At 40.0% G+C, this 23,293-nt stretch overlaps 1 protein-coding gene across 1 annotated transcript in view; it reads left to right on the top strand.

Moving 5' to 3' along the window:
- Positions 1 to 23,293, top strand: part of LOC140238893 (pleckstrin homology domain-containing family G member 5-like) — a 283,988-nt gene that overhangs the window by 200,578 nt on the left and 60,117 nt on the right. The window contains exon 4 of the mRNA XM_072318791.1: positions 21,871 to 21,943. Coding sequence (XP_072174892.1) covers positions 21,871 to 21,943 — 73 coding nt within the window. The remainder of the gene's footprint in view (positions 1 to 21,870; positions 21,944 to 23,293) is intronic.

The raw sequence follows: 23,293 nt of genomic DNA, 5'->3' as shown, positions 1-23,293 counted from the left end.
AGGTGAGTGGGCTAGTTTCTTCCTCGATCAATGCTGTTATCTCCTACTTCACACTGCTCCTGAGATAATGCAGGAAACCAGTCTGATGACCAAGAGCCACTTCCTAAAACTCCCTACAAGGGCTCACTAGAGTTCCCTGCGTGCAGATTACATCGCATTAGATTACCGGGCTTATTGTTTTCAACCTCCCCCTCATCCTCGTAACAGAAGACAGTAAATATTAATGGAAGGAAGTAAAGAAGCCAGTGAGCTAATCAACCCTTTGCATGCCATGTTGACTACCTTTCCATAGATTTGTGTGTAAATTTGTGTGCATTTGATTCATTGGCACAGTAAGGGATGCCTTATCAACGTTTCCTGTGTTATCACTCTGGAAGATTTTGATCTAACACAGTTTTTCTTTTCATGGTTATCATTTCCCCAAATATGAAGGAGTCTTTCAATCATAAACTGCATTAGTTTTCAATTACTCCACTCTGTTGTTTGAATAAGAAAGGTTGACTATTTATTACTCTTGTGCTTCTGTAAATCTTTGTTGTTGTTTTTTTGTATGCAATGTCGCATTCTTTCTATAGCTGTCACATCAGTGCTAGATTCCCACATATACAAAATAACAGTGAAATGATTAGAAAGAAATCAGTCAATGTTGAAAATCCCCATATTCTAAGTAGTGTCAATTGGCCAACTTTTAGAGGAACTTTTCAAATCTCATTTGGCCAAAAGGGCTAATGTAAATTTTTTTCTTTCTTTATGATTACAACCTCTTTCCCTTGGCCCAAAGTATGATCGCAAATCGGAGAATATTCCTCCCAAGTTGTGTGTGCTCATGTGGTATGAAGTTATCTTGCTTTTGAATATGTGGAGAAAAAGAAAAAAAAATCTGGCACCCGTTGCCATGGTAACTTCCCAAGGGGGACTCAATGAAAGAGGAACACTCTCATCCCGAAGCAATTTTAGTATGGAGGCAACAAACCAAATAGCCTGATGAGCTCCTCCAGTCAGAATATTGGCCTTAAACTCTCCATACTCTTTAAATAGACAGACTGTCCTTTCAACTAACAACACTTTTCTTCTAAACTTAGCCACAAAGAGCTCATGTTGTTGGACGTGTGCAATTATCTATTTCCTCGCCGCCAGTTCAAGTATACAGAAGTCACTGAACATGATCACTTTCTTGAAATGTGTATACTCCTTTTATTGTGTTCTGTTTTTTATTTTATCTTATTTTATTTTAACACTATTCCTGCATCCAAGATAGAGTTATTTATTTCCTTCTTGATCTGGCAATATCCCTAATCTCAAAAGAAAAAATAATAAATTAATTTAAAACAGAAATTAAAAAATGCAGTAGGTAAGCCTTCAAATGCCCCATTGTATTTATAATTGGAGTTTGTCCTGAAATAATTGCCTCAAAGTATTTAGCACTCCATTTACATATTATATCTACTGCTTTAAAATGGTTTTCCTGTTTAGAGGTTAAATCTTTTGTCGTTGTTCAGTTCTTTTGACATCTCTTTTCTTTCTATTTCACAGATTTTCTAATTTTGTTACTTCATTTATCTGTCTCATGTCAGGAATACTGTTTTCATGAGGAATGTACAGCTAGAAATGCATCATCAATTTGTTTGTTATTTCTTTTCTGTTTGTGGTTGAATCAATAGATGCTGCCATCTTTGGAAATATTGTTTTGTTTTGTTCTGTTTTTACTTCCCTTGCTGGGTTTCATAACACCCTTGAAAGAGTGATGAACTCTTACTTGCATTCTTGATGCGGCAAATTTGTCACTTTTGGAATGAAGGCTGTATTCCAATTGTCAGCGGCCAGAGTTTAGGAAAGATAGAGAGAGAGAAAAAAAAAATAAGAGCATGGTTAGATGTCAGGAAATATCAAAGATGTTCCAGAAATGACTTTGTCTTGTCTCTTGCGATGCTTCATGTTCCTCCAAGCTCCCAGGAGAGAGGAAACTCTTAATTTGTTCAGTGATTATTAGATTATAGATAAAGATCAAACATAGCGGTAATCATGTTTACTCAACAGAAGTCTGCTGATTAGAGCTGCATTGAGCCTAAATTGGTTAGAGACCCTGTAAAGTGTCACGTTTAACCCATTGAGAACAGGCAGATTTTACTACAACATGCATTTCCCATAGACACTTGCCGGAGTATACTCAGGACTGGTCCTCAATGGGTTAAAGTTAATTGCAATGAGCCCAGATCCGCATAAAACTCTGCCAAGTATCATGTTTGAAGTTGCAATGAGTCTATATCAGCACTAGACATACCCTCATCCTCCTATGCTACCCATATCTTGAATTACTGTATAGAATTCAATTATAGTCATAGCCATTGACACAGCAAAAACACAAACAAGCAAACAAACAAACAAACCATCAAGCACAAAAGACTTCCTTATCTGCAGGCACTATTCTGCACACTTGTAAAAAAAAAATCCAAATTGCACGTATGGGTAAAAGATAACTGGAGAGTGACTATAGATACCCTAGACCTGAGCTTGTTGAACCGTGAGATGAATATACATATTTTTTTAATGTGCTTGTCATTCATACTCTTCTGCACAGGGCAAACTACCACTACAGTTTTAGGAAAAGAAGATGAAGATGGACCAATTTTTTTGATAAGTTAACGTTTCGTTTCCACACACAGGATTTATGGAATTTTTAGTTGTGTTTCAAATATCCATCTTTGAAAACAATTGTTATTGGGCGTATGTGAATGGGCCATTTTATCTCTGGGACAGCGACAGCAGGTCCATGGGGCACGATTTCCCTTGACACTGATCTCTAATATATTAATAGCAGTTTTGCCTGCCGACCACTCATTGGTGGAAACCGTCTTCATCTCCATCTCCCACGCCCCCCCCCCCCCCACCCAGCCACCCACCCTTCCCCCTTTCGCACCAGCCCACTCAGCTGGGCTGAAATCTTATTACTGAATTTCCCTCGAACAAATGAGGAGCTATTGGGATCAACAGGACCAGACAGGGCAAAAAGGGAACTAGGAAAAAAAATGGAAGACAGGCAGACAGGGTGTTTAGACGCAAACAAAATTTATACTAAAACAGTATAGCAAACAGGTATAGCTACAATGTATATGATGAATTTGTACGTCTGAACGCTGACTAAACGAAATGACGTGTACAAAACAATGGTCGATGCATCATTTCAAACTAGAACTCAATAACAAATCAGCATTCCATCATGTCCCTTATGCGTCTAAACGTATGGCGACCATAGAACAGTGACTAGGCGGGGGTAATGTGAGTGCACAGGTCACCCTATTCTTCTCACTAGCGGTGACGTCATGACCATAACAACATGCACAGTTGAAAACTGCGCATCTATGCAATGTTTTCCAAAACGGTTGAGATTAGCGTCTGAACGGTCTGTTGGCTATACGATGATATACGTCGTTTCTTTATCGAGTTTTGGTATAAACTGGCTTGCGTCTGAACATGGGATATCAGACATAGAAAAGATAATTTCCTCCCTGTTTTGGGAGCCTCAATGTAATCAAGGGACATTACAAGCAAACAATGGCTAACTGATCTCTACCTTAAGACCTGTGGCAGGAAGTTTGGATTAGCCTGAAAGAGAGGAAACCCAAAAAAGAGGAAAAAAACTTACCGAAAAGGAAGGGCAGGGGATGGCTTAGAGAAGATGTTGATATGATATCTGACTGGCGATGTTTCTGGAAAACCCTGATAGATAGATAGATAGAGGGAGAGAAAAAAAAAGGTGAGAGAGAGAGAGCGATAAAGATAGAGTTGTCCTACGTCCATATAACACAATAGTTTTCCCCGTGATACCGGTAGCTATTAGATTGACGACTAGACCTTGATTGAGATGCGACGAATGCGTCTGTAGAGTGCTTTTGATACCTGCAGTCACAGCTAAGACCCAGGAAGAAAATAGGCAATTGACCCTTTCCTGCGTTAGTGACGGATGGCGGCGTCCTGATCTGCAGACGTTGTTTGTCGCTCTCTGCGAAGGACAGTGTTGAAGGAAAGTTTCTCCATGATGTTCTGACATTAATTTATCCAACTCCTCCCCCCCCCCCCCCCCCCCCCGCCCATTAACACGCCCCCCTTCAGCAGCAATCACCTGTAATTAAGATCAGAGAAGGATACTTAAGAGGCGTAACATGGTCCCAGCCGGGCCGGATGTGCGCTAGAGGAAGCAAAAGCGAGGCGATACAACCAACTGTCAAGCGAAAAAACAAAAACACAAGTCTGCAATATTGGGTCTGATTCTGCAGTTTGCAGGGTCATGACTCAGACAAATTAGTTTCCCCTGTTTTGTTTTGTTTTGGTTTTTAGAAGAAGAGATAACTGTTCATCTGTTGTTTGGTGTCACACGTTTGTCGGAAGCAGGTTGTCGGAGCACGTGTTGATCACTTTCGGTGCCACAGTCCGATTTGAGGCGACTGCCCAATCTCTTCATTTTGACGGGAATGCTCTCTCCACTTTACAGGTGGTTTCACTGCATGAACATTAATGGAAGTCACGCTCGCAATAAAAACAGAAAAAAAAGACACTCTTTACCAGAGCGTCATCAGTTGAACCACGGGAAGGAATGTTCGAACCATTGCTCTACGGCAAGGATTCCTGCACATCATCAAAGACTGCCTTGTGTAACAGCGTGTCATTGATAATTGTTGCCGTGGAAACTGCATGGCAGAGTGGAACCATCTTATTTAATTAGCTAATGGGGCGCTTCTCCCCTCCTGCTACCCTCCCTTTCCCTCCCCCCCCCCCCTTCCCCACCCACTCTTCATCTCACTTTGGCCAGCTGCCATTCAGCAAGGAGCCACTAACCATTACTTCCCAGATACTTCACCTAGCTACAATAGTGTGTAAAGGAGCTTGATCACGCAGTCATAAAGAATTGTGACATGTTTTAACTCTTTGCTGCTCTTACTGTGACATTGGTAATACTCTGCATCACTTTGACCGCATCATTTGTTCAGGGCCGCCTGTACTGATCAAACACCTGCTCCACCTATGGTGTGAATTGGATACGCATGGACTGGTGGTCAACGGATTTTATTGCCAACACCACACTAGTGGTCAGTTGATTTCGCAGGAAATGTTTGCAGTGGTCACTCCCTCTCCTTAGTTGGATGGTTGACTGCCAACTTCTGACCACTGAAATCTTTTTGGGAATAGCACATCATCAAGGAATATATCTTTCATAACTGTGGGAATCTTGACGCCTTTGTTTTGTCTGTGTGTGTGACAGAGAGCTTACTCCTGCTCCCATGGACGCGCTCGATGGAAGCATATTTCCATTCAGGACTGTGAAGAGGGCATTTTTTCGCTTCTTGGCAGAACTTTCTGATTTCTGATGTCCACAGCGCAGTGCGCTTCTGTGAATTTGCAGTGCTTGATTGCACAATATTTTACAGCTGTCTGCACTCCGGCGCTTGGCAGGGACCGCTGTGAATGGGGCTTTTTTCTTCGCAGACAATGACTTCACCTTGAGCGCTTATTGGCGGAAACCTCGCGTTATCTCTGCGGCAGAGATCGACAGCCAGTGTGTGGGAAAGCTGCCTGCTCTTCACTCCTCCTTTAAACATAGAAGCCAGCCCTGACAGTCGGGAGCTTCACCACTTATTTCTCCTGCTTTTCAGCAGGAATAGAGAAAAAGGAGGGAGCCCTGTGAGGAATTATTCATCTCAACTACCACTTTAATGTGCTTGTGTGTCGTCAAATTGGTATTTCTGCATTCTTTTTTTCAAATCGCGTGACGCACCTGCAACGCATGCAGTTCTTTTTTTCCCCGTCATGAATTTTTGACAGGGAGATGCTGTGCTGTGCTTTTGCTGATGTTTTTTTCTCCTTCATCATTTTCAAAGTTTGTTTTGGTGGAGTCATGAATGACTTTCAGTCGTTGACCCAGCAGATGGCAAGAAGTTAAGAGTCGCTTGTCCTTTTCCACAACCCTTTTTTGATGGTGGTATTTCAGTGATCTTCATTAGCCGCCGTCCCGAAAACTTCACGCAGATTCCGCATATTTGCGGCAAACGCCCGGAGCTTCAGAACAGACTTTAAGGGGGCCTCCTTGTGACCTGGATTACAGGAATTAGCTCTTTTTGCCCTGGATATCTTTGAGCTCCTTCTCTCGTGGATATCTTCATGCACCTTCTCTCATGTGTGTGTATTTTCTTGCTTTTTTTTACCCCCCGACTGCACCCTGAGGGAGACGGGCTACACTGATATATGTTGTCAGACATAATGAGAACTCGCCAATAGTGTGTGCGTCTCCGCTCTGTCGCAGCGCCGAAAAGGAGATCGTGAAATATTGCGTCGTTTTCGCCAGTGATCCCAGGATTCCCTCGCAATCTGTGACAAGCTGTCCTCACTGTCTTTTGTTGTTGTTGTTGTTATTGTAGATTCTTATTCTTCCCTACACGTTTTAGTGCTCCCCCCCCCCCCCATCCTCTCTCTTCATGTGGGTACATTGAACCCTGCCTGTCTTGTATGCCCCCATTTTATGAGGCTCCATGCTAAACAAAATAGACTAGCTGGAAAAAAAAAGAACAAGCATCTATCATTTCTTTTCTGTTTGACTAAGAACTTTGCCACTGAATTGTTATTTGAGGAAGGAACTTAACAAAAAAAAAAATGAGCACTGAATATGAATTGTCCTTTCATTGAGCATGATCTGGAATTGAAAACAAAAATTAACGGATAGTAGAGATTTAAGCGGCATTTGATTGATGTTTTTGTGTTCTTAAAGGGATCTAGTAAAGCTGCTCCAGACAAAAAAAAAAAGTTTAGATAGCCATTCTTATCATTGGAAAGAATTTGATTGTTGAGTGCTTTCTTTTTGCCTAGTGTATCTGCATCTGTGCAGATTGGGCGACAAAGGCTCATCCAGGAGATTTCCTTATTTTGCATTCGAGCCGTAGATTGTTAATGTAGGGAATCTTCATGCTATCTTTATCTCCAGTAAAAATCATGAAAGGATTCTCTAAAGCATTGTAATGCACATTTTGTTTTGATGATATGTAATGAGCCAATATCAGAGGGTAAAGTCTCTCTTTGAGGGGGAGCAGAAATAAGGACAATATTACCGACTGAGCAACTGATTGCCAGTTGACCCTTATCTACACCCTATTAGGAGGTAAAGTGCATTGCTGGCTGATGGACGGGATGATCCTCTTAGCCAATTTCAGTCAGGCTTAAAGTCGTTAGGTTGCCATCTAGAGCCATTCTCAGCCTCCTCATCCTCGTCCCCGCATCATTTTCTCCCCCGTCTCCCAGTAGTCTGAGACGTCACCCCAATCAGCCGCGCCCTCCCCAGGGGGCATCCAGCAGTGAGGATCCGACCGACCAACCGAACGACCGACGGACCGGGCGCATCCCAGTGCCACGGAGGACGCAGAAGGGGGGACAATTACGGTGGATACTGGGGCCTCCACATTAGCGGGGATAATTTACGTCTTGTCAGGAACAGTTAGAGAGTCCTACCCCCCCCCCCCCTCCTCCATGTGGACAGGGTTGTGAGTAGTCATCCTCTCGCTACCTCGCTGCTCTTCGATATTTTCCTATTTTCAAAAAAAAGTCTGTGGTAAGGCAGACAGCCAGCAATTGGTTATGCAGAGATTGTTCGGGATGTGATCAAGAATAACCAACTGAATGATTGGAGTGCTTCTCACAGCAGTTTAACAGTTTTGAAAGAGGCATCATCATCATCTCCATTATCATCATTATCATCATCATCAGCATCCTCCAAGAAGTCTTCCCTTGGAGAAAAAAAAAAGACAAGGAGGTTGGCTGAAGGAGCAGTTGAAATTGGATTTTTATGGCAAACCGGCATATTTCTTGCCAACTGTGCATGGACCATTGTCAATTCATCAACTCATTCTCAAATGATGGACCCTGATTTTCAGTCTTTCACTTTCTGTGTCTCTCATAAACTCTATCTGTGAAGGAGAGAGTTTCAACCTTGCACTTGTCAGGATTTCTTTTTATGGACGCTGACTTGGGGCCTCTAATTGCTTTCGCCGAGTGTGGTGCATGTGGTTATTTCTTCGATTGCATTTGAAATTTAGAAGCTGCACGAGTGCCTCTGCTTTTGACAGTGATTACCACAGTTTATTCTGTTCACCGCATCCGTGGCGTATACTCTTCGCGGGGGAAGTGAAAGCACATCTGTGAAGCAAATAGCAGCTCACAAAGTTGCACCAAACAGCGTTTATATGTCATACTTCCTTTGGGGGCTGTGAGAGACCCAGTACTGTATATAGCAGCGCCTCTCACATTAAGGGGAGAAAATACATCACACTCCCACTTGAACCCTAGCCTTCTCCGTCATCGACGTAGTCACATTTCGCGGTCCACCCAGAAATTGTATCCCTGCCTGGCAAGGAAACACGGAGAGAAGAACAGAGGCCTTTTTTTAGGAGGTCACGAGATATCATTCTTAACACTTTTGATTGCGGAGAACACTTGAAAACATTAGTTTTCCACCTGAGTCTTTTCCTGCACTTGAGATCATACTGTCATCTCCCCAAAAATACAAGGGAATTTCAACGAAGAAAGTGAGGTGCTGATATTTTGGGACATACAGTGCTCGGCCCCATCATTTTTAAGCTCACCTCAGAGGCTTGAGTTCCCGCACTGCATCTCGGGTGTGCCAGGGGTTGATGCCAGTGTAAATATTTTGGATCTTTACCAGCCGTGTATCGCTCGTGTGATTGCTTTGAGATCGATCACCCAAATAGAAGAGAAACCATTTCCTGGTGCACCCGGATCGCCAAGATGGTGGTGGTGAATGCAGTGGATCGGCGGAAGAGCGCCTCCGACGCCAGGCCCGCGAGGTATGAAGATGAGAGGCCGGGGATTGATTTTGCAACACTTAGAGAAATATTATATATTCGTAAATAACTGTACATAATGTCCAGAAAGGGAGTTCAAGATGATGCATGCAGGTACAAGGATGAGAGTGGAGAGGAACATTAGCTGGAGATGAGAGAGAAGAAGATATTGATAGAGAGAGAGATAGATAGAAGGAGTAAAGAGAGAGAGAAGGAGAGGGAGAGGGAGAGACTAGAGTAAAGAAAGAAGGAGAAGTCATTTGCAATTACCTAGATAAGTGCAACGACAGATCAGAATAGAGTTGTGAAAATGTGCATAATATACACTTGACAGTGCCGTTCTGATGAAAATACAGAGTGTCAGCATGATATTTAGAGGGGAGGATATTTTGAGAAGGAGATGATATGACCACAAAAAAAAAATGTATTGTGTGAAAGATCATACAAGGAATGGAAAAGTGGGTGAGGTGAGAATTTGCAACAAGGGAAGAGCTATAAGTAGGGTGAAGACATTTGTGAGAAGATACTAAAGTCATCGTTGGTGATGTGTTTCAGAAAAAGCACTAAAAAATAGTTGGCTGCTACAATTGTAGCTAGAGAGCTAAAGTGAGGAACAGAGAATTTTGAGAATGCACAGCATGAAAATTGGTGGCACATATCATTCATGCCTGCATTACTTGTAGAAAAATGTACACTGATAAAGTGATACAGGGTAGAAATCTTATTTTACTTTTATCGCCTATGATGTGCCTGACAGATTCAAAGCTTGTTTTCAGTTGTTTGTTTGTCCTTGTGAAACATGATGATGTTCAGTAGTGATGCTTTCACAGGTCATCCAGGTACAGCAATGTGAATTTTCTAATGTTTGTCACCGGCTATCTTGTCTTACCATGCAGTTTTTTAGAGAAACATTTCAAGATCTCAGTATACGATAAGAGTACTTTAAAAGGTGAGGCCAGGATGACAATGACAGTGACAGTGACGGAGAATTCACAGGAGACAAAGTTGTTTAGTTGAGGATGTTAGGGTTTTTTTTTCCCGAAATGGGGGATTTTTTGGTCTTTTTTTTAGGGAGAAGATTGAGATAAGATGCTACTGTTAGGGGTGAAAGATCAGGCAAAAGGTAGTCTGGGTTCACGGGGATGTTGGAAGGAAAAGGTCTGTGAGAGATAGTAATGGGAGGGCAGACAAGGAGTGGGAAAGAGATCGGAGGAAAATGGCTTGGAGCAGCAAGGGGGAGGGGGAGAAAAGAGGGGTGATATGGGGTAGGGGTAAGGGGAATTCTGCAAACATTAGATAGATGCTCTCTATCAGTCCGAGGGGGAGGGGGGAGATTGTAGGGGATGGACGATGAAGGGGGTACGGAAAACGCAGATCAAGTGAGAGGAAGAAAGGGTGTATACCCAGGAGGAGAGGGGGGAAAGACCCAGTGCGAGATGTGGGAGATATGAATACATATATGCAGGGGGGGAGAGAAAAGCGCAGTTGATGATAACAGGTATGGCGTTTGGCGAGCTGGGTGACGCACATACTGCGCGTACATAATTGTGGCTTAGCCCCCCTTTGGCTGGGGATGCATGCAAACCCAAATATACATCTATAACCTAATAACGGGTGCAAGTTGCACAATCAGACCTTCTCCACACAAGCCCCAGCATTGAATCTGCCAGCAAGTCCATTCGACAGGCGTCCCGTAATTGATTTGAAAGGGGAGGGAAAAAATAAAACAGAGTTACCTCGTCGCTGGCAAACAACCCTCGCACATCACATGGATTTTTTTGTTGTGTTTACTTGGAATACCCGCATCCCATGACGATATCTGGTACGTTGTAAGTAGTCTATGTGTTGTATCTCACTCTCTTCTAGGAATTGTAGGGATTGTCTTCAATGGGAAAATTGTTCTACATGATATAATTTTATGTCATACTTGATAGTCCTTTCTCCTGACATCATACCTTGATTTATTGTGTCAGATTGACTTCCATATTTCACCTGATTTCAGGTTGTTTTATTGGTGCTGCATCTGAGTTGTTTGTTTTCATGCCAAATTTTTAAGCATGGTCCTATTAGCAATTGTGTGTAATCCAAGATGATAGTCACTTCATGCCTATAGTTGGTGAAAATGCTTAGCTGGTTGGTAATGCATTTGCCCATTTAGGGATCAGAGAAGAAGAGTACTCGTCAGTATGCAATGTATGTGATAAGACAATAGATCATGGATGTATGTTTAACATACCTCAGCATGGACCAGTTCAGAATCTGTTGTGGAATCAAGTATTCTTTTAAAGTGGAATGTGATGAGCTGAATTGACATAATCATTATTGTACATTGCCCATTATTGTTTGATATATAGTACTATGCTACTGGTTTTGTTGCCAGAATGTTGCACAGATGAAGTACTACATGAGGCAAGTTTATAAATTGAATTGAAGTTCCAAATATCATCATCAAGGGTATAAAAAAAATGGAGCCTGATTGATTAAACTGAACTATGATAGTTACCCAAGCATATCTGTTATAAACTTTTAAAAATAGTCATTTACAGTTACCCGTTGAGGACCAGTCCCGAGTATACTCAGGCAGGTGTCTATGGGAAGTGTGTGTTGTAGCAAAATCAGTCTGTCCTCAATGGGTTAAGGGGGGGGGGGTGGTATCACATCTTTTTTGCTGGTCTGATTTAAATCATTGATGCACGCAAGACCAAAGCGTCTTTCCAGTGTTACCGTTATTATGATGTCATAACATTGCTTCTCTTGCTAACTCTCCCCCTCTCTCTCTCTCTCTCTCTCTCTCTTTCCCTCTGCCCATCCACCCACAACCCCCCCCCCCCTGAATGTCCCTCACAGAGCAGTGATAAGTAGCTATGTATATTCATATATGAAGAGTTTGATTGCAAAATGAGTTATCACCATTCTTGTCAGTTTGAGATACTAACCTATTGTAAAGCAAATACAATAATAAGAAAATATAGAACATTTTCACCATTGCAACTGATTGACAAATTTTCACCATATTTTCACAAGAATATTTATTATGCAACAAGTAAGATATCATTGGAGAGATGTTATTTTGCTCTGTCTGATATTGGTCTCACGTTATTTTTTTTTTTTAATGGCACTTGACACTTTTTTGTGATCAAACTCTTCACAAACTCTGATATGTTTGTATAGCGTACTGCTATACCTATTGACTTTTGTGACATGCCCATTCATGGCTGAAATTTACATAGTATATTCCACCTCTCCGGGTGACTTCAGCTATACAATGGCCGCTCCAATGAATGATAGATTATTCTCTCTTTCGTTCTGATGTTGTAGAACCAAGTTTTATCTGCTCATTTGATATATCTCTCTCATCCCCGGCCTTGTATGGAGACTTCCCTCCCCCCCCCCCTCCCGAGCCGGTCATTTGTCAATCAGTAGGCCAAGAGGAAAAGGGAGCAACGCTTTTGGGGTGTCATGTGTGAGCCAGAAATCGGGCCAATTTTGATGACTTCAGGTATGATGTTTCCCGTTTTGAAGAGAGAAAGAGAGAAAATGGTGATTCTTGCCAAGGCAGATACAAACCCATGGATATGCATTATACAACATCTTCATCCTTCTCAGCTTGCCTGGCGCATGTCCCCGTAGACCACTACATTTGTCATCTCTTGCAATATTGTTCCACCATATGGTTTTAGTCAGACAATTGGAAAGTCTATAAATGGAAAGATTGGAGAGGGGGAGGAGGGGGTAAATACTGGGGATAGAGAATTTCAGCTGAATTGAAAATCAAAGTCAATTGGCGTGTATACAGCAGTGTATTCTATTCTTCATAGCGCTGCTGTCAGAGGTGAATCTTGTCATTTGGGATGGCAGTTCAAGTTGGGGGCACAAGGATATTAAAGGTCTCCTCCTATAATTGTAGACACTCCCTGCATTATTAGATGAAATTTGGATCATCATCTGGTGCCTCATACAAAATGGTGATTATACATCTTCCTCCATCCAGCTCAATATTGTGTAGATCCCCTTTTCTCTGGCAACAGAAATCACTCAGCAGTTGTGGTCCAGTGCTGTAATTAAGCGGTTCTCCACTTAAATATAGCAAATCATTTTTTTTTTCTTTTTCTTTCTTTCTTTTTTTTTTTTTTTTTTTGGGGGGGGGGAACTCCAAGGGGGGGGGGGGCAGGGGTATTATCCCAATATGTCCATACTGAAACACACATACACATATACACACACGTAAACCATGGTAATCTAATGACCACCCCCAGTCCAACAAAATTATCAATATTGATGGCCCATTATTATTAATGGTGTCTGGAAAAGCTATCGCGGGGAGGTGGGGGGGGGGGGAGGGGGGGGGGGAGAGGTAGAGGAAATGATACATTCTAATTCCTTTCAATAATTGTGAAAATATTTGGGGGTCTTAGTGTAGAGATTTGGAAGCCCGGCCATCTGATGTGTATACCATCATAACATAATATGAGGTTTCATAAAAATGAAACAGAAGTTTGGAGGTTATGGATGTATACAAGATTGCTTTATCATTAGAGTTGATGATTTAAGTTCAGGCTACTTTGGACTCCATTTTTATTTCACTGGCTCAGCTCTACTGAATAAGCATATTTCAACAGCATTTTTGTTGCTACAAGAAGTTGATAATTAGTGAAGTGCACCAAATTTGGAAAGGACTTGTATCAAAATTATGTTGTTGTGTGTTTGCATATTGCTGTTTTAGTCAGCAATGCTGCTAGTCAGTATCTCTAATTCGACTGTCACAGAGTGATTTGGGTATATTATAACAGAGAGATTTGCAGAGATTCACAAACTGTATGGTATTTTGAAATTGAACATCACAGAAGGGATCATATTCCTTCGATTGTTATCAAGTCATGTGATGAGTCTCATTGTTATAATGAGTCTGATTCCTTCCCTGATTGGATCACATCACTTTGTTTGGTTAGGTTTCACATCCTGTCTTTTGTATTGGCCAGTAAACCCAGCACATCAGAGATTCCATAAGAAACAAACAGAACAAACAAGAACAACAATTGATATCAACCTAAGATCAGCCCAAAGAGGCGGAAGTGTGTACTGTAGATTGCGTAGAACCCGATTAATGATTGCAGAGTCCTCTCCCTTCCTCTCTTCCTCTCTCTCTGTCTGTTTCCCTCTTTTTCCCTGTTTCTCATATTTTCTCTCACCATCTCTCTCTCTCCCTCTCCCTCTCTATCTCTTTCTTGCTTACATCATCAGTGACACACACATACTCATATACACACACAAATGAGCACACATACATTTCCTGCATAGTGCAGAGGCAATTTTATAAATGGCATGAGGGCATTCCATTACAACATGTCTCGCAAGAACATGATAGAGATTTACACATTTTCGGGTCCATCTTAGGTGTAGAAATAGTGTGCAAGGTAAGAAATGAAATTATAACAATGGTATCTTAAATTTGACAGCTGTATTCCAGTGTTTTAACACAGTGCCCCAGTTGTAAATTTTGCTCCACCGCACTTGGATGCCCCGACTGCATCTCAATTTTGTTTTCTCTCTTTAATCATTGATTGCGTTTGTGTGTGTGTGTATGTGTGTTTGTATGTTTGTATGTGTGTGCTACAGAATGCCATTGTAAATAGAGTTTTTCGTGCCTGCAGAAAGCGTTACAGATCCAAAGGAACGCGGCTGGCAGCCCACATCGGCCTGCGAAACGAGCGTCTGGTAGTTAATTCACTCCCATCTGCATGAGCGATATGGATGGTAGCATTGCCTTGGGATGGGAGCATGATTTTACATTCTCCTCATCCCCTTCACCCCTCCCCTCCCAATATCTATCCTCTGTCATCACCTTTTTATAGAACATTCCATATCTTTGAACTTTTGCACCATTTGCTGGGTGTGGCCTTATTAATCTTATAAGCAAGCAATTAATCTTGTAAGTGATGTCTTTACTTTAATCTTGTTAGAAACCAGTGATTTTTTTTTTTTTTGGATGCAATTCATGAGCTTTAAAGGTTACTTGAGTACATTGCCATTAACCCATAGGACGGACTAATTCATTGCTACAACATGCATTTCCCATAGACACCTGCCCCAGAATACTCGGGACTCATCCTCAATGGGTTAAAACAATATTTCAGTGATCACATAGCTGATCTAAAGTGTTTCACAAATAAAATGAAGTGTACATGTATATCAGCACAGTCCCATACAGCAATATCCTGCTTTCTATGGTTAAATAGTAATTCAAAAGTGCACACCCACTGAATAGTAATCAAATATTTATCACACTGCTAGATCACATTGTATCAATGCCAAATATGCATGCAAAACACCATCTGGAGAGAATATAATTAATGTTATTCAATTGAAGAACAATGGAGTAAATGTGATTCATTAGCAAAAACTTGTTAGAAATTGATTATTTGAGAGAAAAAAAAAGAAGAGAAAGACCAATGAGTAACCATTGGTCACTCATTTGTGACCATTGGTGACTCATTAGAAATAGCAGGACATAGGGCCTATGAAATGACCAGGTCTCGGTCAGAATAGCATTCTATTACTGTAACAAAGACATAATATATGCGACATGAACAGTTTACCACAGACTTTTTCATTCGCAAGATGTAAAGCCCACTGATGTACAAGCCGTGTCCTTATACCAGTATTGTCTCTACTGCTAAGGTACATATGAAGAGTTTGTTTGCAAACACCGATAAGTCCATTTTTTAAGATTTTGAAGTACGATCTCTGTCATAAAGTACAAAATAATACCTTTTAAATGATATATTGGTCACTACATAAAAAGGTGTATTTTCTAAGTTAAGGTTAAAGGAAGCAAAATTTTTCTTATTATTCTCTTTATTTTTCTTGACCTTTAATGGCAAATATCTCCATTTGGCAAAAATGGACTTATCGGTTTTTGCAAACAAACTCTTCATATATACCACTGTGTGATCTGCAACATTTAGCCACTTTCTAATGCTCACAATTTGTTGCGGACCTTGCCCGTCATTTTACAATCATGCCCCCCGATTTTGTAAACCTCGCTGTGTCTCTTGACTTTGCCCAATCTTGCACAGACAAAGACCAATTTAATGGCCAGGTTCTTCCTCATTGATCATCTGCTGACTTGCACATGTATGCATTTATTCATAGGTGAGACATCCTGGCAATTATTTCAAGCTATTTGTCGGCTCGTTCGAGAGGATGCATTTATTCATGAACGTCTAGCCCAGTGTTTGAACTCATGGAGCAGACGCTCCTGTGTGTGGATGAAGAGTGGTCTATTGTTCCAGTTGATTTATATTCCTGTTGCATTCACGCCTCCTTAATTCTTTAAAACTTACCGTCAATATAATAGTGACACAACTTTAGTGCCTTGATTTGCATAGAGGCATTTGCAAGCAATAGTACGCCAACCCATGTCCCCTTACATGATTTTTTTTTTTTTTAAAGCTTGGTTTTTGCTAGTCATTTCTGTCGACATGACTATACTAGGAAATGGAAAATGTCAAAAAAAGAATACAAAATGGCATCTTAAATTCTGCCAAGTGGATTTGGCTAGCATTAAATACACTAATCACATACACACATCAGTCAAAGCTTTTAGTGTTTGAACAGTGCATTGAAGATCTCTTAATAGGCGCTAGATAATGCGCCGGATTAACTTTCTCTGCAGGTTTTGGATCGGAAGCTTTGATGGATTGCGGTGGGGCGGGAATCCAGGAATTGCTTGGGCATAGCTTCCTGGGCTTGGGGGGCTTCAACGCAGCATATTATTCCTTCTACGCAGAAATATTGTCTGTCAAGGACACTTCTGAAAAAGTTGATTTTAACAGTTTTTCATTAAAATCTGGGATATGGGGGGGGGAGGAGGATATGACAATTCATTTTATCTGTCAGTGGTTATTGTTCTTTTTTTTTGTCTCTGTTTTAATAGCTTTGTCATGCAGTATATCAAACACATTTTGAGAGGGATCTTTCAAAACTGCGCCAGAAATTATGCTCCCATGGTCGCGCTCCCAACACATCCCCAATGCAGAAATATATAACATGTAACTCTGTGTCTGTCTTTTCTATGTCCATATGTTTGTTTGTCTTTCTCTCTCTCTCTCTCTCTCTCTCTCTCTTAATATATCTCTCCAAGAATGTATACTAGTATTTGGCGTACATATTGGCGGAAGTATCAAATTAGGAATTATGAGAAAAGGAGAAAACTAAATGTTCGGGGGGGGGGGGGAAGGAGTCAGAAGGGTATTTGCAGTTTATGAACACATCTATATATGAAGAGTTTGTTTGCAAAAACCGATAAGTCCATATTTGCCAAATGGAGATATTTGCGATTAAAGGTCAAGAAAAATAAAGAGAATAATAAGAAAATTTTTGCTTCTTTTGACCATAACTTCAAAAATATACCTTTATATATAGGGACCAATATATCATTGAAAAGGTATTATTTTGTACGTTATGACAGAGATCGTACTTCAAAATCTTCAAAAATGGACTTATCGGTTTTTGCAAACAAACCCTTCATATGTTTGTGTCTCTTTCCTGAATTCTTTGATTCATTTCTTCTTCTTCTCTTGTTTTATTGTTTGTGTATCTGAATACCCTGGAGCAAAATTTGCAAAGTTGATTGATCTACTGCGACAGCAGTAACAATTCTCCCGTACGTCCCCAGGGCTTTGCGATTGTTCCGAGTCAAAAGCATCCGTAGTTTGTCATATCACTGCTTAGTAATTTCATCTCCCTCATCCACAGGTGTCTATGCTATTAACGCTATCTCAAAGTTGTTTTTGCCTTTGTTTGTTTCTGATTTATAAAGATATGATTTTCTCTCTTTTTGTGCAAGCTTTTAGTTCACAGATTTTTATGTGCAATATTTGAAAAATGTATATGTTGGTATGTATTGTGATATCCTTTGATGCTGGAAGAGTTGTAGCCATCTCCAGAAAGGAGGTATTGGTGATGTAAGAAGTACAGCAAAAGAATTTGGATTTTTTTTTTTTTTTGCAATATGGAAATTTTTTCACATTTTGTGCAACATGATACTAGCATGAAAATGAAAGCACAAAAATGCTTTTGCTTCTTATATGTAATACTATTTTATGTTTTGATTCCATGGAATGAAACAACAACTACAAAATTCTTCTTACTCGGCTGAGCATGAAAAATTACCTGTGCAAAAATTTCTACTTTCACAGTGATAGCAGTGATAAAATGAATGTCCCATTGGATAGCTTTGCAAATGAATAGGGAACCTGAGCAGTGAATGTCATGAAAATAGTAGGCAAACTGAAGGGAAATTTTAAAAGAATAACAGAACAACAATATAAATATCAACAACCACAACATCAACAACAGCAATCAAAACTTGTGTCAGTGGCATATGTAGTGTAGGTAGTGTCATTGTGGTAAGCACACTCGTGGATGTATTTTACAGGAGCAATATGTATACAATGTGTATCTCTCCATGTGTGAGTGATATATCGCACAGCTTCTAGAAATAGCTGCTCGTGGGGGGGGGGGGGGGTAGATAAGACATTGAGAAGCTCATCTCAGTTTCTGCAACACCGATCTGTAACGCGTTGTCCGAGGCAACCCAGGGCTCCAGAACGAAATCGGAGCTGCGACTTCCCTGTTTGCCCGCGTCCGTTGTACGTCTCGACGGGGGTTCGGGGAAGAGGCGCGGAATGGCTTCCTCGCATGTGGCTCGCAGATTGCAGATAGCGTATCAAGCTTGCGCAGCTCCCAACTGAGTCTGAGAGAATCTGGCCCAGGTAATGCACTTGCTTTGAAAGACATCCCAGTTTAACCCTTCTAGGACTTCCATCACAAAATTCCAGTGGTATTGTTCAAGAACAGGTTGTCTGTAGATATCAGAGGGTTAAGTATTTAAAAAAGCATTGGATGAATTGATTCTACTCAGGGATGCAAATCAGGAGTTGAGGTACTGTAAAACCAGAAATGTTTACGTGTATGAAACTTTCGCAAATTTCTTTAGGAGCCAAGATTTGCTAATGTAAAAAAAAATGCATGCTAAAGCTTTTTATCCACAACCATACATTGAACATCAGTGGCAATTTGCAACAAAAGTTTCACACCATGAAAAAGGCAGTTGGCTCAAATTTGCGAAAGTTTCCATGGTGAGGATTAAGGGGTTAACGATCAATTAAAGGAACATGCACTGTAAGCTTTGCAAGTTCAGACACTATTACTATCCAGTGGCCACTGATGGTGCAGCGTAACAGTGTTGAGACCAAAATGTCCACCGGGCATACACGTAAACTGTTGTGTCATGTGACTTAATTTTAAGCAGACTCATGACCCCATTATTTCGCATGAATGAAGTGTTTGCTCACCGGAACTTCCTGTAGCACGTCTAAATCATTTCTGATTTTTTTTTTTCTGCACCTAAACAGGGTTTACCATTTTTTCATGGAAACTAGGTCATATGATTTTGAGGGAAAGACCAAATATGAAGGGAAAAAATCTGTGTAATGTTTGTGTGTACATGTATATATTATATACATGTACAGTATGTATAATTTCATGCATTTGTTTTTATACATATGTGTGTATGCCTTTTTTGTCTGTATACTGTGGGTATATTTGTGGCTCACCTTCTTGGCATTGCTAACAAGACCAATTTCTGTTATCAAAATTGTCTGTTTAATGTTTTAATTATCTTTTTTTTTTCGTAATATGATATCATCTTGTTCTAAGTTCTACAAGGAAAGCCGTGGCAGATATTTGAGCATGGCGCTGTTCTATGGAAAATTGTGTTTGCTTTGAATCAGTCGGCAATGCATCCTTTTCCCTGTGCAAGTTTTGGATGTATTCAGTATGTCATCCCCTTATGCCCATTTTTTACTGCCCTGAAAAGCTGCTAAAGGGGTACGCTGCACATGAGCTACAGGTCCCACCTGTTTCAATTGTGTGTATGTGTATGTGTCATGTGTGTGTGTGTGTGTGTGTGAAAGTGTTTTTAAAGGGGATGGATAACCTTTATATAATTCTTGACAGTTAAACATCATCACCTGCCAAGAACAATCCACTGTCTTTTTCTTCTTGTTTGTTCTTTTTTGTTTAACCGATGGTTCCCATGATTGACAGCGGAAATGTACACCTAAAGCTGCAACAAATGAATTGAGCTGAACAAATGTTGGCTATTTGTTGTGCACAATGTACAGTAACTTGATTGAGATAAGTCCAAGCTGTTCATGATTTCCATTCTTTCCTCTTTCATTTATCTTTCGTAAGCTTCTGTATCATCCTTCTTTTGTTCATCTTCTCTTTCTATCTAGTTTCTATTTTTGCCCATCTCTCCTTCAATACTTCTGAAGAATGATCGAGTTAAATTTCACCAGTGTAACAAATGGATACCACTTAGAAAGTGTGATACATCATTTTTCTTCGATGTTGGAAGAGTATACATGCACATGCACACACACATGCACATATATAAATATGTTGGCCTGAATGTTGTTAATAATTGATTATTTAGAGGCAGGTTCATAGTAATGCAAATGAAATATAATGGATGGATATGTCAGAGCTCACAGTGAGGAAGAGATAGATTTGATTTAATTTGATTTGATTTAATTTGTTTCATTTCTGCATTCAATCAGATACAATTTGAATACAAATTTCAAAAAGTACAAAGACAAAGAGTAGCAAGTGCAGTGAAATAAATCGATAACAGTACGCAAATTTGTAGGTGATTGCATTTAGCAGTGTACATACACAAAAACATAAAATAGAATATACAGTATTTTTTCAGTAAATAACAGAGATCATAAAAGAGATTGATAGAGACAGACAGACAGACAGAGAAATGTAAAGAGAGAATGTGTGTTTTCTGTAAACTTCCCTCTGAGAGATAAAGCTGGTGATGAGGAGCAGTGTTGATTAGAAAGAAGAGGAATTGAAAGTGTCACACTGAATAAATAGATTAGAGAAAGGATGCATGTGAGAAAATGTTGGCATCTGTGTGTGTGTGTGTGTCTAAAGAAACTGTATAGGGAGCATCAATCTCCATGAAAACAGATCTGTGTGGAGTAAACCACACATTGGGTGTGAAAATAATGAAAGAAGGAGAAAAAAGAAAAATTAAGAGAGAGAGAGAGTGAAAGGAAGGAGAATTGATCGATTAGATGTTTTCTTTCCCTTCCTGGTATTCCCAATCTGAAGAGAGCGATAGCGGGGGCGCTCCGTTTTCGCCCCACAAATGTCACGAGTGGCTCAACTTGCTCGTGGGATGCAGATGGAAAAATGGGGGAAGGTTATGGGGGGAGGGTGGGTGGGGAGGGGCATGATGTGGGGTGGAAAGGGGTAGCATTGCAGCTATGTTTCATCCTGTGGTACATTCGCAGTTCCCAATCTCATCATGTTAATGTGCTATTTATGGGGATTTCTTTGCCGCAGGATTTGCGGACTCACTTTCCCTTTCAGCATCACTGTCCTACATATAGGCACGAGTGAAGTGTTATCTTGATGACTGCATAGTGCTTCTCTATAATGATAATAATGATTGTAATAATAAGGATGATGATGATAATAGTAATAGAAAAGATAATAATAATAATAATAATAATAATAAGAAGAAGAAGAAGAAGAAGAAGAAGAATTATTTGTAGTAGGAGTAGTAAGTAGTGGTGGTATTTTTATTGTTACCATGGTTATCATTAATGACAGTGATAATGACAATGATAATAATCACAGTAAAGATATTGATTTTCAAAGTGCTGATCCTATGTTCAAATATTCTTCTAACTTCAAGAGCTCCTGATATGTTTAAAAAGTAGTAAACTTGAAAATAAAGAGATGTGTTTTAACTCTTTATTTTAATGATGGTGCAATATATCAGGAATTTCTTAAATTTAAATGAGACATAATTGTCTGTTTAAAGGAGAATAAAGACTAATACCCTAAAACTAAACCCCCAGGGCGGGCCATAAGACATTGATTTACTTAAAAGTTACACATTTTTTATGATTGTCTTTTGTTCATTTTGTTTTCTGTTTTTCAACAGAGATGCGGATGGATCATCTCAGGGTGCCTGCAGACTACACAGGAGAACAGCTCTGAGGAGGACGCAGACATTGGTAAGTCAAACTCCCCTTTTGTTTCAGTGGAGGAATCCCAATCATATACAGGGTGCATCAGCAGTGGGTGATACTATTGGCTGATATAGGGGTGTACAAACTCTATAGCATTGTGCACTGTCCAAAGTCCCTGTCACAGGAAGGGTTTAGGGAGAAACTTCAGATATGAGTGATCTAGACCTTAGGCTCATCTGGAATGTTTCACAAAGAATATTTTAGACGATCTTAACCCGTTGAGGATGGGCTAATTTTGCTACAACATGCATTTCCCATAGACACTTGCCCAAGTATACTCGGGACTCGTCCTCAACGGATTAAAAGTTCAGATCAACTTAGTGTTATGGTATGATGTGTGTATCTTAATGGTAGTCTAACTTCCCAATGAAAATGACCTTTTTGGAGAGTATTTCATGCAACCATTATTATCAAATCATTATTATTTAAAAGGAAAATAAATGATAAACAACTTTTTTCTGTAAATTTTGATAACAATTTAAAGTAGATTCGGAAAGGCTGATGAAACTGACCAAGGAAAACCAATGGTATGCCATAATCTTAAGTTGATGTTAACGTGTTGAGGATGAGTCCTGAGTATACTCGAGCAAGTGTCTATTGGAAATCCATGTTGTAGCAAAATCAAACGGTCCTCAATGGGTTGACTTTCAAAATCAATTTAAACTCTTCATGAAACAACCCCTGGACTACAGACATCAAATCCTTCACAATAGAAACTCCTGGTTTCACGGTTGCCCAGGGTCAAGGCAATGTGTTTATAACTGGAAATTATAGCTCATTTCAGTTTGTGCGATCCAGATCTAGATCCGTTTTCAAAAAGTCAGGGACAGTTTAAAAGGAAACTCAGGTTAGAGTTGAAAAGCTTCAACTAGAAAGTGACTGCATGCAACTGCTGTGAAATTTGGCAGTGGAATGCCCTTTATGAGAAACCAATAGACCAATCTCTAATAGACTTATCAGACTGTGCTCTTTAAATCGTTCATACAAATTGTAGTCATGAAGAAAGGAATATATGAAACTTAATAAAGCTTTCAAAAGGCAATGACCTTAAAATCTTCCAGCATGGATATTAGCCAAAGTATTTTTAGCAATACATGCACATCTGTCTCAACATATGTCTATAATATAAGAGTAGTGATTCTTGATGTATAGAAGACATAATTTGTATTGAAACCTTTCTTCACAAAGGTCCATGAAGTTATCCTCATTACTGTGAAAGAGAAAGAAAGATTATATATATATATATATATATATATATATATATATATATATATATATATATATATATATATATATAGTTTTGTTTTCATTGTTTCATAGTCATAAGATCTTCCA

The sequence above is a fragment of the Diadema setosum genome, chromosome 15, assembly GCF_964275005.1.
Source record: "Diadema setosum chromosome 15, eeDiaSeto1, whole genome shotgun sequence".
Classification (NCBI taxonomy): Eukaryota; Metazoa; Echinodermata; class Echinoidea; order Diadematoida; family Diadematidae; genus Diadema; species Diadema setosum.
Note: the sequence above shows the minus strand (reverse complement) of the source record. Positions and strands in the feature narration are given on the sequence as shown.